Source organism: Lonchura striata, chromosome 2 (assembly GCF_046129695.1).
Source record: "Lonchura striata isolate bLonStr1 chromosome 2, bLonStr1.mat, whole genome shotgun sequence".
Taxonomy (NCBI): Eukaryota; Metazoa; Chordata; class Aves; order Passeriformes; family Estrildidae; genus Lonchura; species Lonchura striata.
In genome coordinates this window covers 49,418,511-49,439,788 of record NC_134604.1, presented here as the reverse complement: position 1 = coordinate 49,439,788, position 21,278 = coordinate 49,418,511, and the positions used below count along the sequence as shown (strand labels likewise).

The window sequence follows — 21,278 nt, the reverse complement described above, 5'->3', positions numbered from 1 at the left end:
TTATGCTATTAATTTTCATTTACTGGAGATGTATTATTTGGCTTATGCTCTGCCTTAAGCATTTACTGGTTGAAAGACTTTAGGCCTGCCTGTTTGTTGGATCACTTTGGTATTTTAACAGGCTCTATTCCCATAGGGAAGAGAGAGATCAGGACTCCTATGAGCAGCAGAAACAGGAGCACAACTGGGCTTATTCACTGAACGATGATGTGTTCAGTGAAGAAAAAGCACCTTCCACAGCAGCAAAAGATTGGTCAGCAGCCAAAGATTACCGTTTGGAAGAAGATCGCTCCTACAGCGCCAAGGACAGTAAAAGCGTGTACGCCTCACAGCCGCCCAGGGAGAACCTGCCCGAGAGCTCGGCTGCTCAAGAAGCTCCTGTGCCTCCAGAGGGCCTGGAGCGGGAGCAGAGCCCGGCTCTTTTGTCCACTCGTTACTCAGTGAATGCTCAAACTGGGTCAGCTCAGGTTTCAGCTTCTCTCCCGAGAACTTACCAGAAAACTGATACCTCCAGGTTAACATCTGTGGTTACACCAAGACCTTTTGGTGTCCACTCAAGAGGAATCTCATCACTTCCACGGTCGTTCACGGTAAAATTCTCCTTCATTCCTGAAGTTTGTAAATTTAGCGTCTTTAATAGCTGGGGGAACAGTAGTTTTAATGTTTTGGTTTTATTTAAATAAGGGCCTCCTGTGTGATGAAGGTTGGGTTAATAGAGCAGGCAGTTCTGTCATGGCTTTTGATGTTTTCTTGTATTTTTGTGCTTAAGCACACTCCTAGAATTAAAGCTGCTAACTAAATTTGGTAAAATACTCTTTTTATTACTTGTAGTAAGACTCGTTCGTGTGCTTTATCAAAAAACCTGTTGTTGGAGGTAATTTTTTGGAGCCAGGTTAACATAGTTAAGTGTTAAAGATAAATTTTTCAGGTGAAAAAGTTTCCTCTGCTTTGCTGACTTTGTTGAAATGTCAACTAGGCTAAATTTTTTCTACATTCTAAAGCACTGAAACAATGAAATTGATTCCCCTCTGTCCCATTACTGTGATGATTTTCATAATTTTCTCCTAAATCCTTATTTGCTTTAATTTAAAAAATGGTAAGAATGTAAATAATTCTAAACAGATGACTTTAACAAGTTTATCATAAAAAGTCTGGACTATTTGTTCTGCAAGTATTTCAAGAGAAAAAAATACTTTTTTTCTAAGCAGGTAGTTAACAATGGGTACAGGAACTGGAATTTGCTTCAAAGGGGGGAGGTGGTTTTGCTAAATATAAAAAGCAGTGAAAGAGTCAAGGATTTCTTTCTTTAAAACACTTATTTACCAAGCTAACATTTTTGTCCTAGATGGATGATGCTCAGAAATACAATGGAGAAGTAGAAAAAGCTAAAAGAACTCAAACTTTGTTCACCAGCATTTCCTTTTCACAACCAGACTCCACACACCCTCTCTCCACTGGTGCATTCAGAAGCAGAGGTGAGGAGGAAGAGGAGGAAAAAGGTGTTCAGTCAACACCTCCTCCTAATTTGGCATTACCTTTAAAGTTCCAAGATCAAGATGCTGGAAGTAGTATTCCTAGGCCAGAGTATGGCATTCCTCCTGATTCTCTTTCACTTGCATCTTCTGCAGAAATTGCGAGTCTGACAGAGCCTAAGGATTCAAAATCCATGGTAAGTGTGGTAATAATGTGATTATTTGGTGTAACTGAATGCCACAGCAGAATAAAAGAGAAAATAACTAAAAGTAAATTTAATGCAAGTATTTTTCTGGTAGCAAGTGTATATCTCAGAGATTTGCTATTTCCTTTGACTTAATTTAGGAGAAAGAGAGTATTTGGGGAAGAAAAAAATTATTCTTTTGCTATCCATTTTGTCATGTGCTTAATTCTATTTATCACTCTAATTCAGAATAGTTATTCTACATGATTGCAAAGTTTGTTTGCTGTTCTCCAAATGAGCACACTGTCCATATAATCAGGTGTGGCAGATGAATTATCTGAGCTGCTGTAGCATTCATTTGCACTTTTAAACTGGTGGTGGAAAATAAAGATCAGCTTTTCAAAGGCTGGCCATAAACATAAGTATCACACTATCCTTTTTTCCATCTGTTGTGACTTGGACCTTTTTTATTTAGCTATTTACTAGAATCAAATTAATGTTCATGTTAATTTTGAAGTAAATTGCTGTCTCTTTGTACATATGCTTTTTGGACAAGGGGCTGGGTCTTTCAGTGATCTTTTTGAAATATGTATCTTAAGTGCTGTTTCCTCCAATTGATTGCATGTTTCACCAACAATAGCTTTAATTTTTGATACCTTTCTGTACTATCTGATGATTCAATTCATAACACTAGACAGATTTGCATTCCTGATCCTGCTGTAAAATTTAATTGTGCCAGTTGCTTGGGTGAAGGTCGTAAGACTTTGGATGCTGACTTATGAAATCACTTCCCATACTATCGTTTTGAAATTCATTTGCTTCCAAACATTCTTCTTCCTAATTACTTGTGGAAAAGAAATACATTGCAGTGTAAATACCCTTGATTGCCTTTTGGCCATTGTAATGAACTTATCATAATTCTTTGAAACTGTGATTGCTGTATTAGGAAAGAGATCATGATCTTTTTTTTTTTTTTTTCCCCTGTGTTGTAGCAAAAACAGGCAGAGGAATTTCTGTTTTAATCAGTGAAAACTGACAGATTTGATATGAGTTCTTAGTATCTGTTTAAGCAATGCAAATGAGAATAGCACGTACTATGTCCATTTGGTTTTGTCCTGTCAGTTAAAAGATTAAATTCTTCCTCTTACAAGTGAATAATATGGGCGTATTTTTAAAAGTTAAAAAAAAAAATATCCCCAGTTGTGTTATGTAAGTTAACAAGCTCCAAGTTGAGGAATGCAAGTCCCAGTTGATGTGTTTGTAAATCATTGCCAGAGAGATTGATATAGTTCAGAAGTCATCAGGGCCATAATTCCAGGTTTGGAGCACTGTTTTAGAGATGACCTATAAAAATGCTAAAGTTCAGAGTACAAAGTCACATTACTTCTCTGACAAGAGATAGATCTGAAGAATCATGTTGGGATGGTGGAAAAAAAAATTAAGACCAGTAGTAACTTCCATGAACACACTCAAACTCTAAAAGTTTGTATGTTCTTTAGCCCAGTGTGCTAATCTATTTAGTAGATTCAGGTTTAATATACTCACCTAAGGACTTGGGTTGTACGGGAGCATTTGCAAGCCAGTAGCTGTGTTGTGAAGAAAAGAATTAATTTCTACCCTGGGCTGTAACAAGGAGTGTTTTCCTAGGAACATTCCTGTAACATGAGGCAATACCTTGGGATGATGCCGTGCCGTGTTGTTTTCTTCTCTATCCAGTACTCAGGTGCTGCTGAAGCCACCTCTGGCTGCACCTCCCTGAGCCTCCAGCTGACTGCACCTGCTTCTGCAGTGCTCCCTGTAACTGCCTGTTACATCTTACAACGCAGGAGCTTGGGGGAATTGGCATAGGTTTCTAGACTTTTAAATATTTTAAGTTAGGGAAAATGAATCCGACTCTTCAGGAAGGCTGGGTCGCTGGGGAACTAAAATGTAGGTGTACATTTAATGCACGTTCAGGGTCTCTTCCATACACATTTTGCTGGAATATGTCTATCTTAACATTGTTTGACAGAAAAATGTATTTTTTTTTTCCTTTTACATCGATGTCAATGTCATGCTGATGAAGTGCATAGCATGTGTTTGGGTATTTTAGTAGTTTTTAATGAGCTCACCTTAGAATGTTAATGTATGCAGCACATGCTCCTAATATAGCGTGGGATTGAAAGTGAGTGTTACAAAATGTTTTCCCATTCAGATAATCTTGTTGTTTAAAATGGTGATGTTAGATTTTGATTCAGATTTTGAAAGCATCCTGAATGTCCATTAAAATCAAATATCTGAATTTAGCCGAATTGGGAATTATTTTTATTATCTAAGGCTTCTATTACAAAATCCATAGCAAGCTGATAGTATTTCACACAAAATCAAGAAGATGATTGTGCACCCAAGTAAACCTAGTTGCAGCATGAGCCTAAACTGATGATTCTTATTGTAGGACATGCAAAAAAAAAAAAAGATTGACTATGGTTATCTAGCTTTTTCACATCTCTGATGCTCTCTGAGGAGGCAGTACCTGTGACAAATTCACAAGACAGTCCACGAAGAATCATTTAGGGATTTAATTCCCTCCAAGTTCTCAAATTTTTTAGCATTGTGTTGCAAAACATTTAAAGTAACAGAAATGCAGAGTGAGAAATACGCGTAGAGAAAATATAAATGTAAACTGAAAACACATCTGTTGGAAGAAAAAGCAAATTAGTTAGTTAACTGACTTCAGTACTGTTTCCTTTGTCTGTGATGCTAATAATAGATGATTAAAGTGCACATTGTGAGCAGCCTCACTTATTTAGAGGATAAACTTTCCCTCATTTAGATTCCTGTGATACCAGATACTCTAGTGTCATGTTTTATTTTTCAGGAACAGTACAGTGAAATGAGAATCAGTATAAACCAGAGACCTGGCCACAGTCGCAGCTTTGGGTTTACGACAAACTGGAGTTCTTCAGGAGCCATTGTACAGACAGTTGAAGAAGGTAAATGTATACATATATATATACACAAATTTTTGTTCTTATGTTTTGTTGGTAGATGCTTCTAAGTTAAGGCATTTGCTGATAAGAATGCTGCAAACATTTTAAAACATCAGGTGTAGAACTGAAAAATCATTATTTCATTTGCTAATATATTTCTGTGACTCCTCATCTCTTGAAACAGGTTGAATTCAGAAATGCCAAAATGCATTTTCCTAATCAAGGAGGGTATAAACATGAATATTTGTTCATAGAGCCTCTTACAGAACAGTATTTAGGGGCAAATACAGATTTCCAATATCCAGACTGTTTCTTTCAGCTTTCACTTCACATGGTTTGTAAACACATGCAGAGGAAACTTAGGAGTTAATACTCTTTGTTCAATTTCTTCTTTCTTAGTCGTGCTCATATTCTTAAGTAGTTGCAACTTCTAAATTGATTTCCACTGCAGTTTTTTACTTTTTACAGTTGTTTTAATACTGAGGGAAAGCAAACATTTTTGTCTTGAGATTATACATATATAAAGTTTATTTCTAACCTCTAATAGTCTTCTGCAGAAAACTAGCTTGATTTTCTTAAAAAAAAGGCAACAAAACAACTAAAACCTAAGCAAATATATATGCTTGTTTTCTAAACAATGGTCTTCCTCATTGCCAGTAATACTTGAGGAATATTGAATTGTGCCCTTCTTCCCACCTAACACAAGATCATCCTGAGAAAGGAAAAATAACTGGAAAATTTTAATTTAGTTAGCCCAGTATTATGCTTTCCAGAGAGGAAACAATACTGTTTAATAACAGTTAACAAGCAGTCTTGGGTTTATTATTTTCTTTTATAAATTCAAGAAGTGAAATGAAAAAGTACTCTCTGAGTACTTTTCATAATTAGATTTGCTCTAGGATAACCCTCCTTGAGCAGGGAGGATGGACCAGATGAACCACTTGTGTTTCCTTCCAACCTGTTTCATTCTGTGATTCTGGAAATACTAATATTCACTTTGTCCAAATAATTGTTTTTCCTGCTGTTAGGCTTTGGGTTTAATTTCCTTCCTTGGAGGCAGGGGTCTGTCCATTTGCACTGCCAGCTGAAAAGGAGAAATCTGAGGGTAGGGAATGTTCCTGCTGGTCATTCACAAAGATCCACATGAGCTCTGTTCCAAGGAGAAGATGAAGGCTTCATGGTTGTTATCTTCATGCTTTATTGCCATTCTCACAAGGAAGAGCACAAAGTATAGACTGAACTGAGAATGGAGTGTATCTCAGGGTTCTCATTTGTAGCCTGTGTTCAGCACTTTTTTCTTCCAACAACTGTCTCATCTTGTATCCTTACTCAATAGCTGTAGCTCCCTTTGAAGAAATGAAGGATGAAAGAGGTGGATGACCCATTGAAAGACCAATACATGCTTTCAGCTAGGCACTTGGAAATGTTGTATTTCCTATTTTTAAGGATAAGTCATAGGATAATTCAGGTTGGAAGATCACCTAGAGTAATACACTGCTCAAAAAAATGTCAAGATGGAATTCAGGCCAAGTGGCCTAGGGCTTTTACCCATGGGGGTTTGAGACCCTCTGAAGATGGAACCCGCACAGCCTCTCTGAGCATTATCCTTTCTGAGAAAATTTTCCATACGTATCCAGTCAGACGGATCTTTTTAATTGTTTATAACCACTGTTCTATGTTTTCCTGCCATAAATTTCAATAAAAGAGCAGACTTTCCCTTCTCAGGGACCTCCTGGTAGGTACCAGGGTGGGGCTACTGTTAGGTTCTTCTGCAGCCTCTCTTCTCTGGACTAAACAAACCCATACTCTTCAGCCTTTCCTCATGGGTCGATTGCTCCAACCCTAACCATTCCAGTACCTTCCCATTTAGCTTGCCCCAGTTTATTGATGGTGTTCTTACAGAGGAACACCAAAACTGGACACAGTATTGTCAGTGTGTCCAGCATAAAAGGTGCTGAGTAAATTGAATGGTCGCTTGTCTTGATTTGTTGGTCATGTTAGTGTTCCTACAGCCCCACCACTGCCAGGGTGCCCCCAGCCTTGCTCTCCAGTCTATCAATGCCCAGCCTGTACCATCACTGGGATTAGTCCTTTTCAGGAACAGGACCCTGCATGGCCTTGTTGAGCATCAGGTTCCTGCTCTCAAGAGCAGCCCTGCCCTCCAGTGTATTGGCCACCCTCTCACTTTTGGCAGGGCTTGAAAACTTCATGAAGGTGTGTTTAACATCCTTCTCCTGCTTATTGGTGAGCATGTTAATGAGGGTAGGTCCCTGGATACATCCTGATGAGATCCACTTTTATGCAGCCCACAGGCTGAGTAAGAGCCATTAACCACTTCCCACAGAGCCTGACAGCCCAGCCAGTTTTTCATCATCTGGTCGTTCTGCCCTGTGGACAATACCATCCCACTTCTGATACCAGGATACTGTGGAATATCATGTCAATAGTCTGCCATCCACAGAGATCTAGTCAATTCATCATTGAAGATAACCAGGTTGGTCAAGTGTGATTTAGGCTTGGCAAATCCAAACCAACCATTCTAGTCACCTTTTTCTCTTTCTTGAGCCCACAAAAAGCTTCCAGGAAGATGTTCTCTGATTGTGTTGTCTTCCTAACTAGCTGTCTGATTTTCTTGAGATAATACTCAGCATGTATATTTTTTACTACTTATAGATGACTCTGTTTTCTACATATGCTGTTCCTTAAAAAAATCTGCTAAGAAAACTACTTGGTAAGCAACATTAATTTATAAGTGTTCTCAAAAACCTAAGAGTTAATCTTGTAACACAGTGAGACCCATTTACTACATATAAAAAAGGACAGTTCTCATTTTTAAAGGAGTTTTAAACCTTTACACAAAAAATTAGTTAAATAGAAAGCCTTAAATCATTAATCTAGACATTAGTTCTGCTAATTTCCCCAGTGCCATATAATCTTTATTATTTCAGTTCTTCCCTTTCACTTTCCTTTTGAAATAATTTTTTGGAGATTGTGTTGCTATAGGAGTGCATATCTGATCAAACACTTGCAGTCATGTAAAACATCCACATCCTTCAAGGTTTTTTTTTTCTATCATTGAGATAGTGTTTATCAATTGTAATAACAACAAATGGGGATAGGTTAGAGATAACTTAGAACATACGGAAAATGAGTATTTGGTTAGTTTTGTTTTTACTGGGGACTAGTAAGAAAGAAAAGCTTTTTACCTTCAGGGAAACCTATGAAAAACATAAAAACAGTACATATGTTATATAATGAAAACTAAATCCTCTATAGGAATATAAAGAAGTTATTGTTAATTCCTATAGTCATGGGGGAGCTGTACAGAGAAAGACAGCTGGTAGCATACAACTTTTGGCACCTTAATTTCTGGCCAGGCTCTTTGGGCTTCTCTGGATGTGAATCAGAGCAGAAGCCCATTGTCGGCATCCTGGTTTTCGCTCTTGAGAAGCCATTTTGTCCAGAGACTATGGAGGAAGAGCTGCTGACAAAGTTACAGGCCAAAAATTGAGCGGTGGAAGTTGTTCTGGCTATTTTAGGTCCAGATCTAGAAACTGCTGCTGTTCATTCAATCTGTATGGTTGGATTATGGTCTGGGATATGCCTTTCTACTGATAGTATAGGAAGAACTGTGCAATCTTCAGCTTCCTTCCTTTTCTAAAACTGAGTCGAGATATACTGTTCACACCTCTGAGCCCAGTCTCATCCCTGAGAAATTATTTTAATAAAATGAACATAACCTTTTTTTGGTTACTGGGGACTTATTCTGTCACAACTCAAGACAGAAATTTTGAGTTCTAATGACTCTGCTGGAGCCTGAAGCTTTCCCTGGTATCATGAGCATAAAACTTTGTCCAGATGTGGTTAAACTATATGGTACTAAATATCAGACATGACTCCAAATGGTAAATGGTGTTGTTGAAACTAGTAACTTCAGTATTAGTATTTTTGATAGTATTCTTAATAGTACCTTCCATAACAGACTTGACAATCCATGATTCTTTAACATCTTCCTGACTCCTGGAGATGCATGGGTTTTTTCCGGTCAAACTATTGTCCACGTTTCTTCCTCCAGGTGAAAACCCTAACTTTTCTTCTATAATACTGATGAAAAGCAATTAGTGCTGATAACTGCAAATGAAGTTTTTTGTCTGTATTTTAAGAATGATGCAGAAAGGTATAATATGGAGCCATATTCTTCTAGCAGAGAAGATAGTGTAGCTTTTTAGTGAACTATAATGAATTATTATTTGGTGCAGTACTAGGAAGCATGGCATTTCTTAAATTCTTAACTTCCTTGTGTGTGCAGCCATCTGAGTCCCTATTGGATGAGCCAGACTTAAAGCAGCATTTTGCTAATGAGTCAAAAACACTCAGGATGAAGCATATGGTATCTAAATTTTTCTGTCGTACTTGTCCACATTTGTTTCTGATAATGCAATAGGACATTGTTCTTGGTATATTTTAAGTAAGATGTGTGGATTTTGCTACTTTGGAAAATCCTTCCATCCTTCCTTCTCAAACTTGTTTTATTAACATGAGGGTTTATTGTGCAATCCTTAACTATATTTTTACTTGGCTTTTCTATCTTCTATCCTGCTAAGGGAATAATTCTTAATGGAAGAACCATTCTTATGTAATCTGTAAAATCTTGCTTGGAGAGTGCGAGTTTCTCAGCTCATCCATTTTCTGAATTAAACAGAGAAAAAGTTCATGAACTGGTCTTCTATGTACTCTGTTCTTAGTCTAGTGAGATTGCCTGCCAATGTGTAGCAGATGAGAAAAGTATAAAGTGCAGCTTGTCTTGCAAAATATCAGTAGATTCAAAGTCCAACTTGCCATAAAGTTTGCTCTTAATAGATAAAATAAGTGGAATCCAGAGAAGTCTAGTGGGACAGTACCCAGCAATATCTTTAGTCCAATTACCAAGCAATTCAGAGCTAACAAGCTATTCTAGCAAAGCAATAAAGCAGCATGCTCTTGTCAGCAGAACTCAGCAAATGTAAATGAGAATAGGAGAAAGTCAGCTTCTACTGGACTTAACAAAGTGCAGGCTGGGTTTTTTTTGGTTGTTTTTTTTTTTTTTTTTTTTTGTGACAAGAGGATTACCCAAACATTGGCTGAATTTCAGCTAATCGTTGGATATAGACATTGTGGTGCTGCCTCTCTCTCACTATCACAGATTATAAAGGCAAGTTAGTGAAGGGAAGACTGAACACAGAAGTTGTTTATTAAATGGGCTAGCCATAATCTGAAGATTTACAAATCCAGAAGACTGATTCCTTTATTGTTCCCCTAAGTTCTAAACTGAAAAACTACTTTGATACTGAGTTTACTGAGCTTATGTTACAGTGTAGTGAATTTTTCTAAAACTTTCTAAATATCCACTGTTAAGCATTTCTTTGAATGATTCCCCAGTCCACTCTGTTCCAATCACATCTGTGATAAAAAGAAAAAGTATGAATGGAGACATAACATTTTTCTTCTGTTTTCTGCAGGCAGCCCTGCAGCACTTTGTCAGCTGCATGTAGACGATGAGATCATTGCTGTCAACGGCACAAAGGTTTCACATATGGACTACAGTCAGTGGGAAGAAGCCATCAGCAGAGCACTAGAAACTGGAAACCTGGTCATGGATGTCAGACGATATGGAAAGAATGGTGAGTTGTTTCGTCAGGCAGATACTGTATGCTCTGTAAGGCAAATAAGCTTTGTCTCTGCTGTACCTGACAGCTGAGAGTCCTTATTACCCTTACAGCAGTAATACGTATCTAAGCTAAGTAGTTTGTCAATGTGTCTGTTGCATTTTAACACAACTTGGCTTTTTTAACAGCATGAGCATTAGAAATGTCTTGACGAGCAAATCTGCAAAACATTGAACTACTGACCTCACTCTTGTGCTCTGGCTTGTTTCTTAGAGGATGGACAGGTAAAAAAATGTGTAGCCAGCACAAAAAGGAATCTAACATTTTCTTCCCTGCCATACCACAAGAATTAAGAGGGTCTGATCTCTAGAGGGTCTGATCACTAATTTTTAAAGGCCCCTTCTCTCAATCACCAGCTCCCTTTCTTCAGGGAAGGAGGATCCTTTGTTCCTTTCTTCAAGGAGCATTTGAAGTGAGGTATGAGCCTGTGGGTGATGTAACACCTATGTGTTATGATTCTGGCCAGTGACCCAAATATTATGGTGCTGTAATCTCTCCAGAATGGTACTAACCATTCTGGGTAGGGAGGGTTTCCTTGCTGGCTGGACAGCCTTGTAGCATGTCTTGACTTGCCATGGTTTTAATCAGGAAACCCTTTCAAAGTTCTAGAAGAATTTTTGCAGAGTTTGAAGTGTGACCAGTGACTTCTTTCACAGTATAAATACAAAACATTCTTTTAGTGGGAAGCTAGGTAAATAAGTTACCAGCAAACTGGGGTAAAAACAATGGGGTTAGGAAGAGACAAGAAGCAAATCACTTTATAGGATGTAATACAACTGAAGAGTGAGATTAGTGGCAAAAAACTAATTGAATAAAATTTTCAGTAGAGAGGGGAGAAAGGGTGGCATATGTGAGAAGTATATTATTTGTCTATGCCTCATCAATTTGCCAGTTTAGTTTAGGCTGCCTTTTCTTCCCCCTCTCTGTGCTTCCTGATGAGCATGGACATGAAAGTGACCCTTCTCTGGATAATGTATGAGTCTCATTGTACCTGGAGTGAGTAAAGTCAGAAGAATTTTCTCAATGCTTACTAACACTAATGATATAGTTTACAATGAATGGTAACTCCTCTCTAATGTTCAGCTGCTGTAGCACATATAAGCAGAACATCTCTTGTTTTGGCAAACTTTAATCTGGCTTATGACTAACACTTGCATTTTTGGGGAAGGCGGTCTGCTCTAAATGTCCTTTTTCCCTGTCTTCACAAATTCCACCTGATTTGTGTGTCTCCTTCTTCTGTTTTTGTATTATTGTAATGTTTTCACTAGCTCTTGTTCCATTCTTTGATGTAACTGTCTATATTAATTTCTTGATCCTCCACATACCAAAAAGATTGGGGCAAAGACCTGCCTTCCCTGCCACATGTAAGGCATAAAATCCTCAATCTCACCAGTATGGCTACCAACATTATAGGTACATCTGAAAATAAATGGATTGATGCAACTTCAGGAGAAAAAATTTCAAATGCTTCCACCACATCCACAAAAAGAGATTTCTCCAGCAGCCTTCAGAGTTCTGTGAGTATAGTTTTGAAGGTTCATGGGAGATGGGGGGAGGAAGAAAAAATGTTATGTCTTGATAGTGGGAGAATGGAGAAAAGAACTTGTAAATCTTCTGTTCCTTAAACAACACAAGTAAAAGTATCTGTATCTGAAATACGGAGATGTAGCTATGTATGTATCAAAGTAAGTAAGATGTTTTAAAGACTTGCTACTGTCTATTCATGAGAGAACACTGGTGAATGATAAATATTAAAACACATGCAGACTATCTTTTGACTAAAACTATATATATAGTGTTTATTCTTCAGAGAAGACTTTGACCTGAATTATTAGCCTAAATGGAAGTTGCAACCCCAAAGAACAGGTGCATATGTGCTTTCAAATTACTCATAAATAAAAACCTGCCTGCCAAGGAGCTGAAATGGGAAGGTCTTGGCTTCTGGAATTTTCTTGCAAGCTAATGTGTTTTATTTCTGCAGCAGTTCACAGCTGGTTATTGATTCTTTCAAATGTATACAGTACCTTTATTATAAATTACACTGAGGAAGTTTTCGATTGTTTTGTATCCTTTTATAATATATTATGAAGTGTTTTGTATAACATACAGTTCCTGATAGGAGAGATGCATAGTTGGATAAACTTCCACAAATCAAATGAGCCTAAGAAATTTATTTATTTGTTTGTTTGTTTATTTCAGGATACAGAAACAAAATTGATAAATGGAATGCAAGGAGATGCTGGCTCTAATGAACAAAGAGGTAAACCACTGTTGCTTTTCATCTGCTAATTGTGTGGCTTGCAACAAGCATAGACAGTAAACCTGCAATGACTGGAAGAGTTATACAGTGGGTGAAGTGAGACCTTAACGAACCAAAAGCCAGACAGATATCACAGAGATCTTGTTGCATCCAAACTGAGTTTACCTTGCTTCCACAGTTTGCTAAGCAGTTTGAGAGCTGATAACAAAGCTGCAACAAAGCCCCCTGTCTCTTCATTAGTGGTTATAAATTTAATGTGTGGTAGGGGTGAAAGAGAAGAGGGCACACGATTTATTGTAATTGCTACTGCATTGTATGGAGACCGAGCTTGTAGGTGTATTATTTCACTGCCCAGGAAGAATGTAGAGTACTCAACGTATTACTATTTTTTTCCTGACTCTTTCAGTTGGAAGGTTTTGGGGTTGGTGGCTGTTTTCATTATTATTACTTTACTTTTATTCCTGGAGAACAATATTGATGATACTGATATGAATAAGAATTGCATATGAGGCTATGAGAAGTTATAGCCTTACTTGACAGTAATGAGAGAAACCAGGTATATATACTTCCTAACGGAATAATAATCCTTGAATAGGAGCTTTGTATTTCATTTTAGCTTGAATACACATGAAAATTCATAGAAAAATTACCCCAAGATATAACTTGCCATCTGGAGATGTTTTCTGGTGGCCTTGAATGGTCATTAGTCTCCTCATTCCATTTTGGAATCTTAGTCAAGGATGGTTAAATTAGACAGGGAGAATCTGAGTCCGAGTTTGATGCTTGCTCTTTTTATAATAGTTGGACATTGTTACTGATGAAATGAAATCCTAATTAGAGTATGATGTAACCTCCTAAGGTTTTCCTTTGTGTTTCAGGGGCTTTTTGTTTTTCAGAAGTGATGTTGCAGTGTATGGGAGGTTTAACAGAAGTTTCTTATCCAGTGGCTATAGTAATTTTAAAAAAAAAGGCACCTCATTGACTTGTTTGTATTCTCTGTATTTTTCAAATAGCATCTGAGCCTATTTCTTTGAAAAACTTAAAAAGGCGGTCACAATTTTTTGAACAAGGTAAATCAAAGAGCTAACATTTCATGTACTTCCATGAAATTGTTCCTGCTGCACACTCTCCCTAACAAGTCTGGTGCTGGGTGCTCTACCTCTTCAGTGTTGTTTCTACAGTTACAATGAAGCAACATAATTAATTTCCCTTCTTTCCCCAGGGTCATCAGGTTATTCTTACAATTCATGGGTCTACCTTTGTGGTAATGGGTCTTTGCGTGTTCTCTTATATCTATAGCTGTTTGAATCTTTTCTGTGTCGTTCATACTTTTTTTTTTTCCCCACTGGGTAGAAGTAAGAAGGGTGGCACTCTTTGTTCAGGTTTGCTACTACCTACAAAACAAGAATAATGGTGAATATTCCAGCAGGGTTTTAGAGAAGATCTCGGAGCTGTTGATGAAGTATTTAACTGTGAATTTGAGTTTGAGTTGCAGCTCTGTTCTTTTACATAAATTGGTATAAAAAGGCATCTGCTGGCTTTCCACTATGTGGCTTTCCACTATGTGGTGATGTCATAAGATCCCAAGAAGACCAATATAAATTTTGAATTTAATATGCTAGCATTTTTGAAAAAGGCAATGAATGAGGCACTCAATTTTGGTTTTGTAGGTTGGTTTTCAGCATTTTGCATGTCACAGCTCACATACTTCCACTAATGTTGTATGTCTTATGCTGTCTTCGGGCTATGTATGCCTTGCTGTTTTGCTGGAGCCTGAAAGAGTGAAATTCTGGCCTGCTGGAAGCTCAGTTGAGTTTTTCCAAATATTTGAGTGGGGCCAGGATTTTACTTTTAGAGGTGATAATTTCTGTTTTTTTCCAGAAACGGTATGTGAAGTGCCACAGCATATATCTGTGTTCATGGTTCTGTTTGCTTTTAAATACTTCTGCTGTATCTGCAATACTGTATCTGCAATATGGTGGTATTTTGTTGGTGTTGGGGTTTTGTTGTTGTTGTTTGATTTTCATTTTATGGCTGGCAGAAATTTGTTTTTTCTTTTAATTGTTTTTTTATAACAATATTTGAGGTATTTCACTTGTGCTTGAGGGGGAGGACATGGTTGTATTTCTAGAGTGCATGTTCAGTAAAGCTCGTTAATTTTAAATTTTTGACACTTTAGCTTTGCAATTACATGAAGATTCCTGTGGAGTTCAGCATAAGCTTACAGGGGTGAGAGAAGAGGGGAGCAAAAAAGGTCTATGCTTCCCTTTAATATCTCCTGACACAACTGTAATAGATTAAGCTGATTGCCTGATTTTCACTGTGGCTGCTGTAATCTGACAGTGACAACAAAATTGTGTATATATACAATGGATGCTTACCTGTGACTCATTAGAGTCTTTTGTATCCTAAATGTAAACTTTTTTCCACTTCATGTGATTATACTTCAGAATAGTGTTGCAATTTTTTTCTTGTATGCTTTTTTAAAAAACTGAAATATGGACAGCTAAGTAACAAGTACACTGTCAACAAACAAAAATAGTGATGGTGCTTAAGAAATTATTACATTTAAATTTGTGTTTCTCCCCATTTTCTCAGTTTTTAATAAATTAGCATAATACACATCTCTAATCATCTTGTCACAGGATGACAAGGCCAAGTGTGGTAGCCTCAAATAGCAAATGGTTTGTGGTGAATGGTGACCAGTTCACTGAATTCAAGTGTGCTTTTGGAAGTAGGAAAGAAGCCAAGTTGGAGAGCAGAAATACATGGTTTTGTGGTAGAGAAGTGGCCAGTAGACATCAGTTGCTCTTAATTCATGCCAAGGACCGTAGATGAACAGCTTCTCTACCCTTGTGCAGTGTTCTGGGTATTGGTCATGCTAAACAGTTGGGTTTCACAACTAGTAATAATAGGAGAGGTATAGTGAAGAACCTTTGTTTTGCTACAGTGGAAGGTATACTGCTAATTCAAGCAATTGCTGATGGCACTTGTAAGCATGCAAAGCTTTGAAACAATTGTGCACATTAGTTGAAAGCACCTAATAAATTCCACCCTCGAGAAAGTTCAGCAGGGCAAATGCAAGCATGCCTCACTAAGGAAGAAAAAATTAGTCTGAAACTCAGACTTGCCACAGTTACACAAGTCTTGCAGTAGTTATATATGGATCTAATAATTTCTCTTTTTTGTCTTCCAAATCTCCCAGGAGGCCCAGAGCCTGCAATGCCTGATGTAAGTACTATTTGTGAACTACTAGTTGGTTATATAATACTAGTCTGTCCAAAAAGCTCTCTGCTTTCTATTACTTCTTATACTGCTTTACAATTTTGATCAAATCTGAGAGTACTGGCTAAGATTTGCTTTGTCAAGGCATGGTTGCTTTCTGTCCATTCAAAGAAAAAGGTAATTTATGTCCTTGTCACTATAAAGCTCTAGCATTGGTAATGGTTTCTATTTCTCACTCTAAAAAAAAAATGTTTTAAAATGTAGAGTGTTGATTACATGGAAAGAAGATAATACAAGTTCATTTCTGTGTTATATTAGCTCCCAGTCCCATCCATCAGCGCTCCCAGTCGTCGGGTTTGGGATCAAGAGGAAGAGCGAAAACGACAGGAAAAATGGCAAAAAGAGCAGGACCGTTTGTTGCAGGTATAATTAATCTTCATAATCGTGGGCTGTCAATCCCCTGTGTGTAGCAACAAGGAAGGTAGCACATGACTTCTGCAGTTATTCTTACTGATGGCCTGGGGAGACTCTTAGGTCATTTTCTGGCCTGCACAGTTGCACACAGTAGGAGTTACTCAGAAAAAAGAGGACAATCCTTTAGTGAGCATCATAAAATTAAACACAATGTGTATTCATTACAGCCAGAAGTGCTCAATATTCTGGGACTGCCGGTGTGTTCTTAATGACAACAGAATTTAAAGGATAAGTGAAGATCTAAGGGGTCTTCCTTTTTGAAAAGGAATTGTATTCTTTCCCCTTAAGGAAACTGCCTCTGGCCTGAGTATTACCTTCAATTAGCAATACTGCCTCTCATATATGTAGAGGAGGCAGCCAGTACCTGCCTGCTAGCAATCAGCTAATCAGTTGGAATAACCTGGTTCCCAGGACCTCTGAGTCAGGAAGCTGAATCTGCTAATGCAAAACCACTTGATAACCAGTAGCTACAGCTGGAGAGGGATGTGGCAGAGGGAAGGGGCATTGTTTGAAGTCTTAGGATAGCACAAAAAAGCCAAGCATACATTTCTGCAAAGAGCTCACCTCAGTGAAGTGTAAGCACATTCAACCATGTTCACCAAGACACATCTCTGCAAATTAAATTAAAGTTTGTTGTCTGAAGTCTGATGGCTAGGAGAGATATTAGTGAATATATCATTTATTCTGCGCAAGCCCTCTTTGGCTGTATTCAGCAGAAAACTGTGATGTCAAAGTACAAGAATAAAATCTGTTTTGCTTTTTGAATGTTTCATCTTTTGTTTTTCCTTGTAGCTTGCAAACTCTGCAAGGCAGCAGCTGTACCTTCCTGAACTTACCTGTGGTCTCTGTTATAGTTTGGATATTCCATTTGATACCTGAAGAGATAGATGGCTTTAAAGAGTGTAAACCTTGGCTCTCCTTTCTTGAGAGCTGACTCAGCCATCTGCCATCACTTTTCTTTGTTTCACCTTTTTTAGTCCTGAAGTGATAAATTTGACCAGAGTAATAATGATCTTTCCCTTCCCCATGATCATAGTAATGAATTTTCAAATAACAAAAAAAGGAAGCAAAGTCTTTCTTTGCTTACTTTCAGCATCTTAGAAGGAATACTTTTGACATCCTTCAATGTTTTGCTTTTCCCAAGATAAAAGTGGTGACTGACAAAACCACCAAAACATTTACTATGTGCTTTAAGCATTACTTTAAGACAGTATATTAATTTCATACCAAATCTAGTCAAAAGACAAATTTCAAGGTCCAGAAATTGTTTTTTGTTTAAGGTAACATTTCAAAAGAATGAGAGATCTTGCTCACTACTTCACTTAGTGATCTCTTTATATTTATCGTATTAATGTGCCTAATTCCAAGTTAAATACAACCACTGTGTTTTCCCAGAAATACCTTAGATAGCTGAGGGTTTTTTTGTTCAAATGGTAACTAAACTGGGGGACAAGGACTATGAGATTGGCTTTTGTGAGACTTAGCATGTAATAAGCCTGGAGTCTCAAAAATAAATTACAAAACTCCTTTGGATTGTATTTGAGCCAGGATTTCATTTGTGGCAGACCTAATGTTCTAGTGGAGCTCAGAGATGTATTTTGTCTGGTCTGTTTGGTCTGTTAAAAACGCCCATTCAATTCTAGTGTACATTTTAATGAAAGTAAAAAAATACCATGTTTCTTATTTGCATGTTTTACTTCAATCTAACCTAACAGGAGAAATACCAACGAGAACAAGAGAAACTGAGGGAAGAATGGCTACGAGCTAAGCAAGAAGCAGAAAAAGAGAGCTCCAAGTATTTTGATGAGGTAGGTTGTGAATAAAGCTTTGCTGACTAGTTTCATGAGGCCTTTTTTTCCCTTATACTAGATGCATGCAAGCAGGCAAATAATTGGGTTTTTTTATGTCATTTATCTTCTCATTTTGGAAAGTAAATTCTTGTCCATGACTTGGTAGAAAGAGATTGCAAAAAATGGGATGGAAAGAGTAGGTGGTTTTTTTGAGATATGTTGAATTTGTGTCTTTTCCTTATGAGCTAGTCAGGTAACTAACATGAAAAATATGTTGGCAAAAAGACACAGCATGTATTAATTATTGTCATCATAAAGGGAGACTTTGGCTGTTTATTTGCCACCTGATGCTACTTGTTGGAGTTCTGCTTCAATACTTTATCAGGAAACATGTTCGTAAGTGTCTGGCTTGTTACTGGCAGACAATTCATTTGATGAATGTACATACCAAATCAACTTTATATTTCCAGTTATATGTTTTAAAACACTGAATGTGTGTAGTTTCTGTAGATGCTGACTTCTGTGGCTGTTGTTTATGTGAAGATGAACAAGTTTTTTCCTGATTATGGGAAGTGTCTGAGGTATCTCTTCTTTACAGCTAAGTGAGTGCTGCTTCAGGCATCCAAAATAGGTCAGTTGTGTTTACACAGTCATGAATAAGTAGACCACAATTTAAGGCTTAGAACTTTAATAAGAAAGATTCTGAGCTGTTGGAGGACTTTGTTGTACAAGAATCTAAACCATTTTCTATTTTTTCTGTCATTAGAGGTTTTGATGGACCAGTAAACATTATTTTTTCCCTGCAACCAAAACATCTTTTGACCACTGAAAGGCCTTTTCTCATTTTTGAGAAAAGAGTCACAGGGTGATAAGTCTGAGGCTTGACTTTGAAATGGTAGGAGAATGGATGAGAGTGGGAGATTCCTTTGCATGAGGATTCATGTGAAATTCATCGGTCTGATATAGATTGCAGTGTATATCTTTGTGTATACACTCTTAAGTAGGTCTCAGGTTTCTAAGTCAAAACAGTAGGGAGAAATGCTGGGTATCATGGAAGGGTTTTTTTTTCCATGGGTATTTAAGTGGGGAAGGGATGGCTTGACATGTAAGTGATACTTTGGAAAGCAGAATGTTTCTCATAGTTGTGGCCATGCTGCCTGTGGTGCGTGCTAAGGCTGGTATGTGGATTGAAGCTCTTGAGTTAGGAGAATGTGAAACCAAACTGTGCCTTGCATCTTGCACTGGAAGTGCTGGGTATGATTTTTATACATTCTTACCTTATAGAATAAATTATCTTTTCTGAGCAAGCAGTCTATTTAAAAAACAGGTCCCCTCCCTACAAATATGATTTTTTTCCTTTGCTACAGGAGCAGACCGTTCTAACACTAAATACAACATCCGTCACTTCTCAGGCTCCACCTGTGTCCAGCTGGAGAGCAAGCCCTGAAGCAAATGCTCCTGAGGAGCCAGAACGAGATGGAGAAAATGAACTGGCAGCGAGCTTGCTGCACGAAGAAGAAGGAAGGAGGAGGCTTCAGGAGGAACAGAGGATCCAGGAAGAAGCAGCCAGGCATTTTGAGCAAGAACAGGAGCTCCAAGAGCTGGAGCTCGAGAGACAACGTAAAGAGAGGGAGCAGCAGCACGCTGAGGAGCAGAGGCAGCAGGCTGAGAAGCAGAAGGAGGTGTCAGTGGAGGTGCCTCAGTACCAAAGGTGTGCATTTGCGCTAGGATGTACTTTCTCTTCCTTCTGCAAATTCAAACCTGTTTCTACCAGGGCTGTGTCTGTCCTGAATGTATAAAGACGTTCATGTATGATTCATGCTGCAATCAGTAGGTGCAAAATACTGTAGGATAGTCTTTCTTTCCAAAGACAGAAGGTTCAGGCATAACACAAAGTCCTTCCCCAAAAATCAAGTACTGTATTACCCTACTTCAGCTATTCTTTAAATGGGATGTGTAAATACAGTAATTACAGCCAAATGAAAGAAGATTTGAAGGATTTAATGAGAAAATTTTGTAAGAATTGTGTACAACCCAGTGACTCAACATACAAGGCTTCCAGAAGAAATACCAAGTTAACACTTTTCCAACAAATGTGTGGCTGATTTTTACAGATTTCTCTCTCATTTTAATTCAACAGTGTAACAATAAAACCTAATTGCATTTTAACTACTGGGTTAGTTTGTCAGGGAGGGATATCAGGCTATGAGTGAACTGTTACTTCCTTATATATCATAGCCTGTTAGAAACATCCACTGCAAATATATTTTTTTTATCTCATTACCTCTTTCAGCAGTTTGATTTAAAAACCAAACAAATAAACAAATACCCACCTATTAGTTCTCAAGTTTGTGCTCCTGCCCAGTTTTCAGACTACTGTTACAGGAGATTAAGCTGTCTGAAACCAATTAAACCAGTAACCTTTCCTTATTTTGTCTCCATTTACCTTACTGCCTTGTGTGTGACTTGTGGCTTCTCTTGAGGTTTTTCTCCTTTTCTTATGTAAGTAATAAGAAATGACTGAAGAGAACACATGGTATCAAGCTAAATCTTAGGAGAAAATAATTATGATTTTTAAAACTGCATATATTTGCAGAGGAGGTTGTAACACCCAGAGTTACTTTAGTTCAATCTAAATGACTGCTGCTTGATATGCCTGCTGAGCAAAGCAGAGGCACAATGCTACAATGGCTGAACAGGTTCTTCCTGGCAGCAGAGCCAGGATAACTTTACAATTTTAGCTTGTCCCTGTTGCAAGAGGATAGGTCTTTGTGTGGTAACTTATTAAGCTGCTGTAATATCTGCATATCTAAATCCCTGGTACACTCTTTAGTCCATGGGGATGTCATTGCTTCTGAGGTTGCTGCCAAAGGATGTGTTTCGCTAAACACAGGTGGTTTTGCTTAATAGTAAAGGAGCAGGTTCAGTGAAACTGGGCTTTAAAATATCTGGTGTTAAATATTTGCTATAAGATGATATCCAAAGATAAGACTTGAAATCTGAAATGTATAAACACCTGCAAAAGCATGATACTTGCTGCAGAGTACACTGAGGGAGGGGACAGGCTAAAGAGTGTTTTCTGTGGAGCTTTGTGAGTTTATAAACTGCACCTGTACACTCTTATAGAATAAAAACGTAATTTTTAGAGAATTGCTGTGCTTGGATAAAATTTTCCTCCTGGCTTTGAAATGGATGAGA

General features: G+C 37.8%; 1 protein-coding gene across 13 annotated transcripts in view; it reads left to right on the top strand.

Moving 5' to 3' along the window:
• Nucleotides 1–21,278, top strand: part of LMO7 (LIM domain 7) — a 132,103-nt gene that overhangs the window by 99,210 nt on the left and 11,615 nt on the right. For 6 of the 13 annotated variants that reach the window (XM_031504887.2, XM_077781357.1, XM_021548039.3 and 3 more), the window contains 12 exons: nucleotides 137–590; nucleotides 1,346–1,669; nucleotides 4,515–4,629; nucleotides 10,125–10,286; nucleotides 11,664–11,848; nucleotides 12,531–12,591; nucleotides 13,605–13,661; nucleotides 13,814–13,855; nucleotides 15,797–15,822; nucleotides 16,135–16,239; nucleotides 18,006–18,098; nucleotides 19,448–19,791. In XM_031504887.2, the coding sequence (XP_031360747.2) occupies nucleotides 137–590; nucleotides 1,346–1,669; nucleotides 4,515–4,629; nucleotides 10,125–10,286; nucleotides 11,664–11,848; nucleotides 12,531–12,591; nucleotides 13,605–13,661; nucleotides 13,814–13,855; nucleotides 15,797–15,822; nucleotides 16,135–16,239; nucleotides 18,006–18,098; nucleotides 19,448–19,791 (1,968 nt within the window). The remainder of the gene's footprint in view (nucleotides 1–136; nucleotides 591–1,345; nucleotides 1,670–4,514; nucleotides 4,630–10,124; nucleotides 10,287–11,663; nucleotides 11,849–12,530; nucleotides 12,592–13,604; nucleotides 13,662–13,813; nucleotides 13,856–15,796; nucleotides 15,823–16,134; nucleotides 16,240–18,005; nucleotides 18,099–19,447; nucleotides 19,792–21,278) is intronic. The other 7 variants (XM_077781359.1, XM_077781358.1, XM_077781363.1 and 4 more) reach the window with 6 other exon arrangements.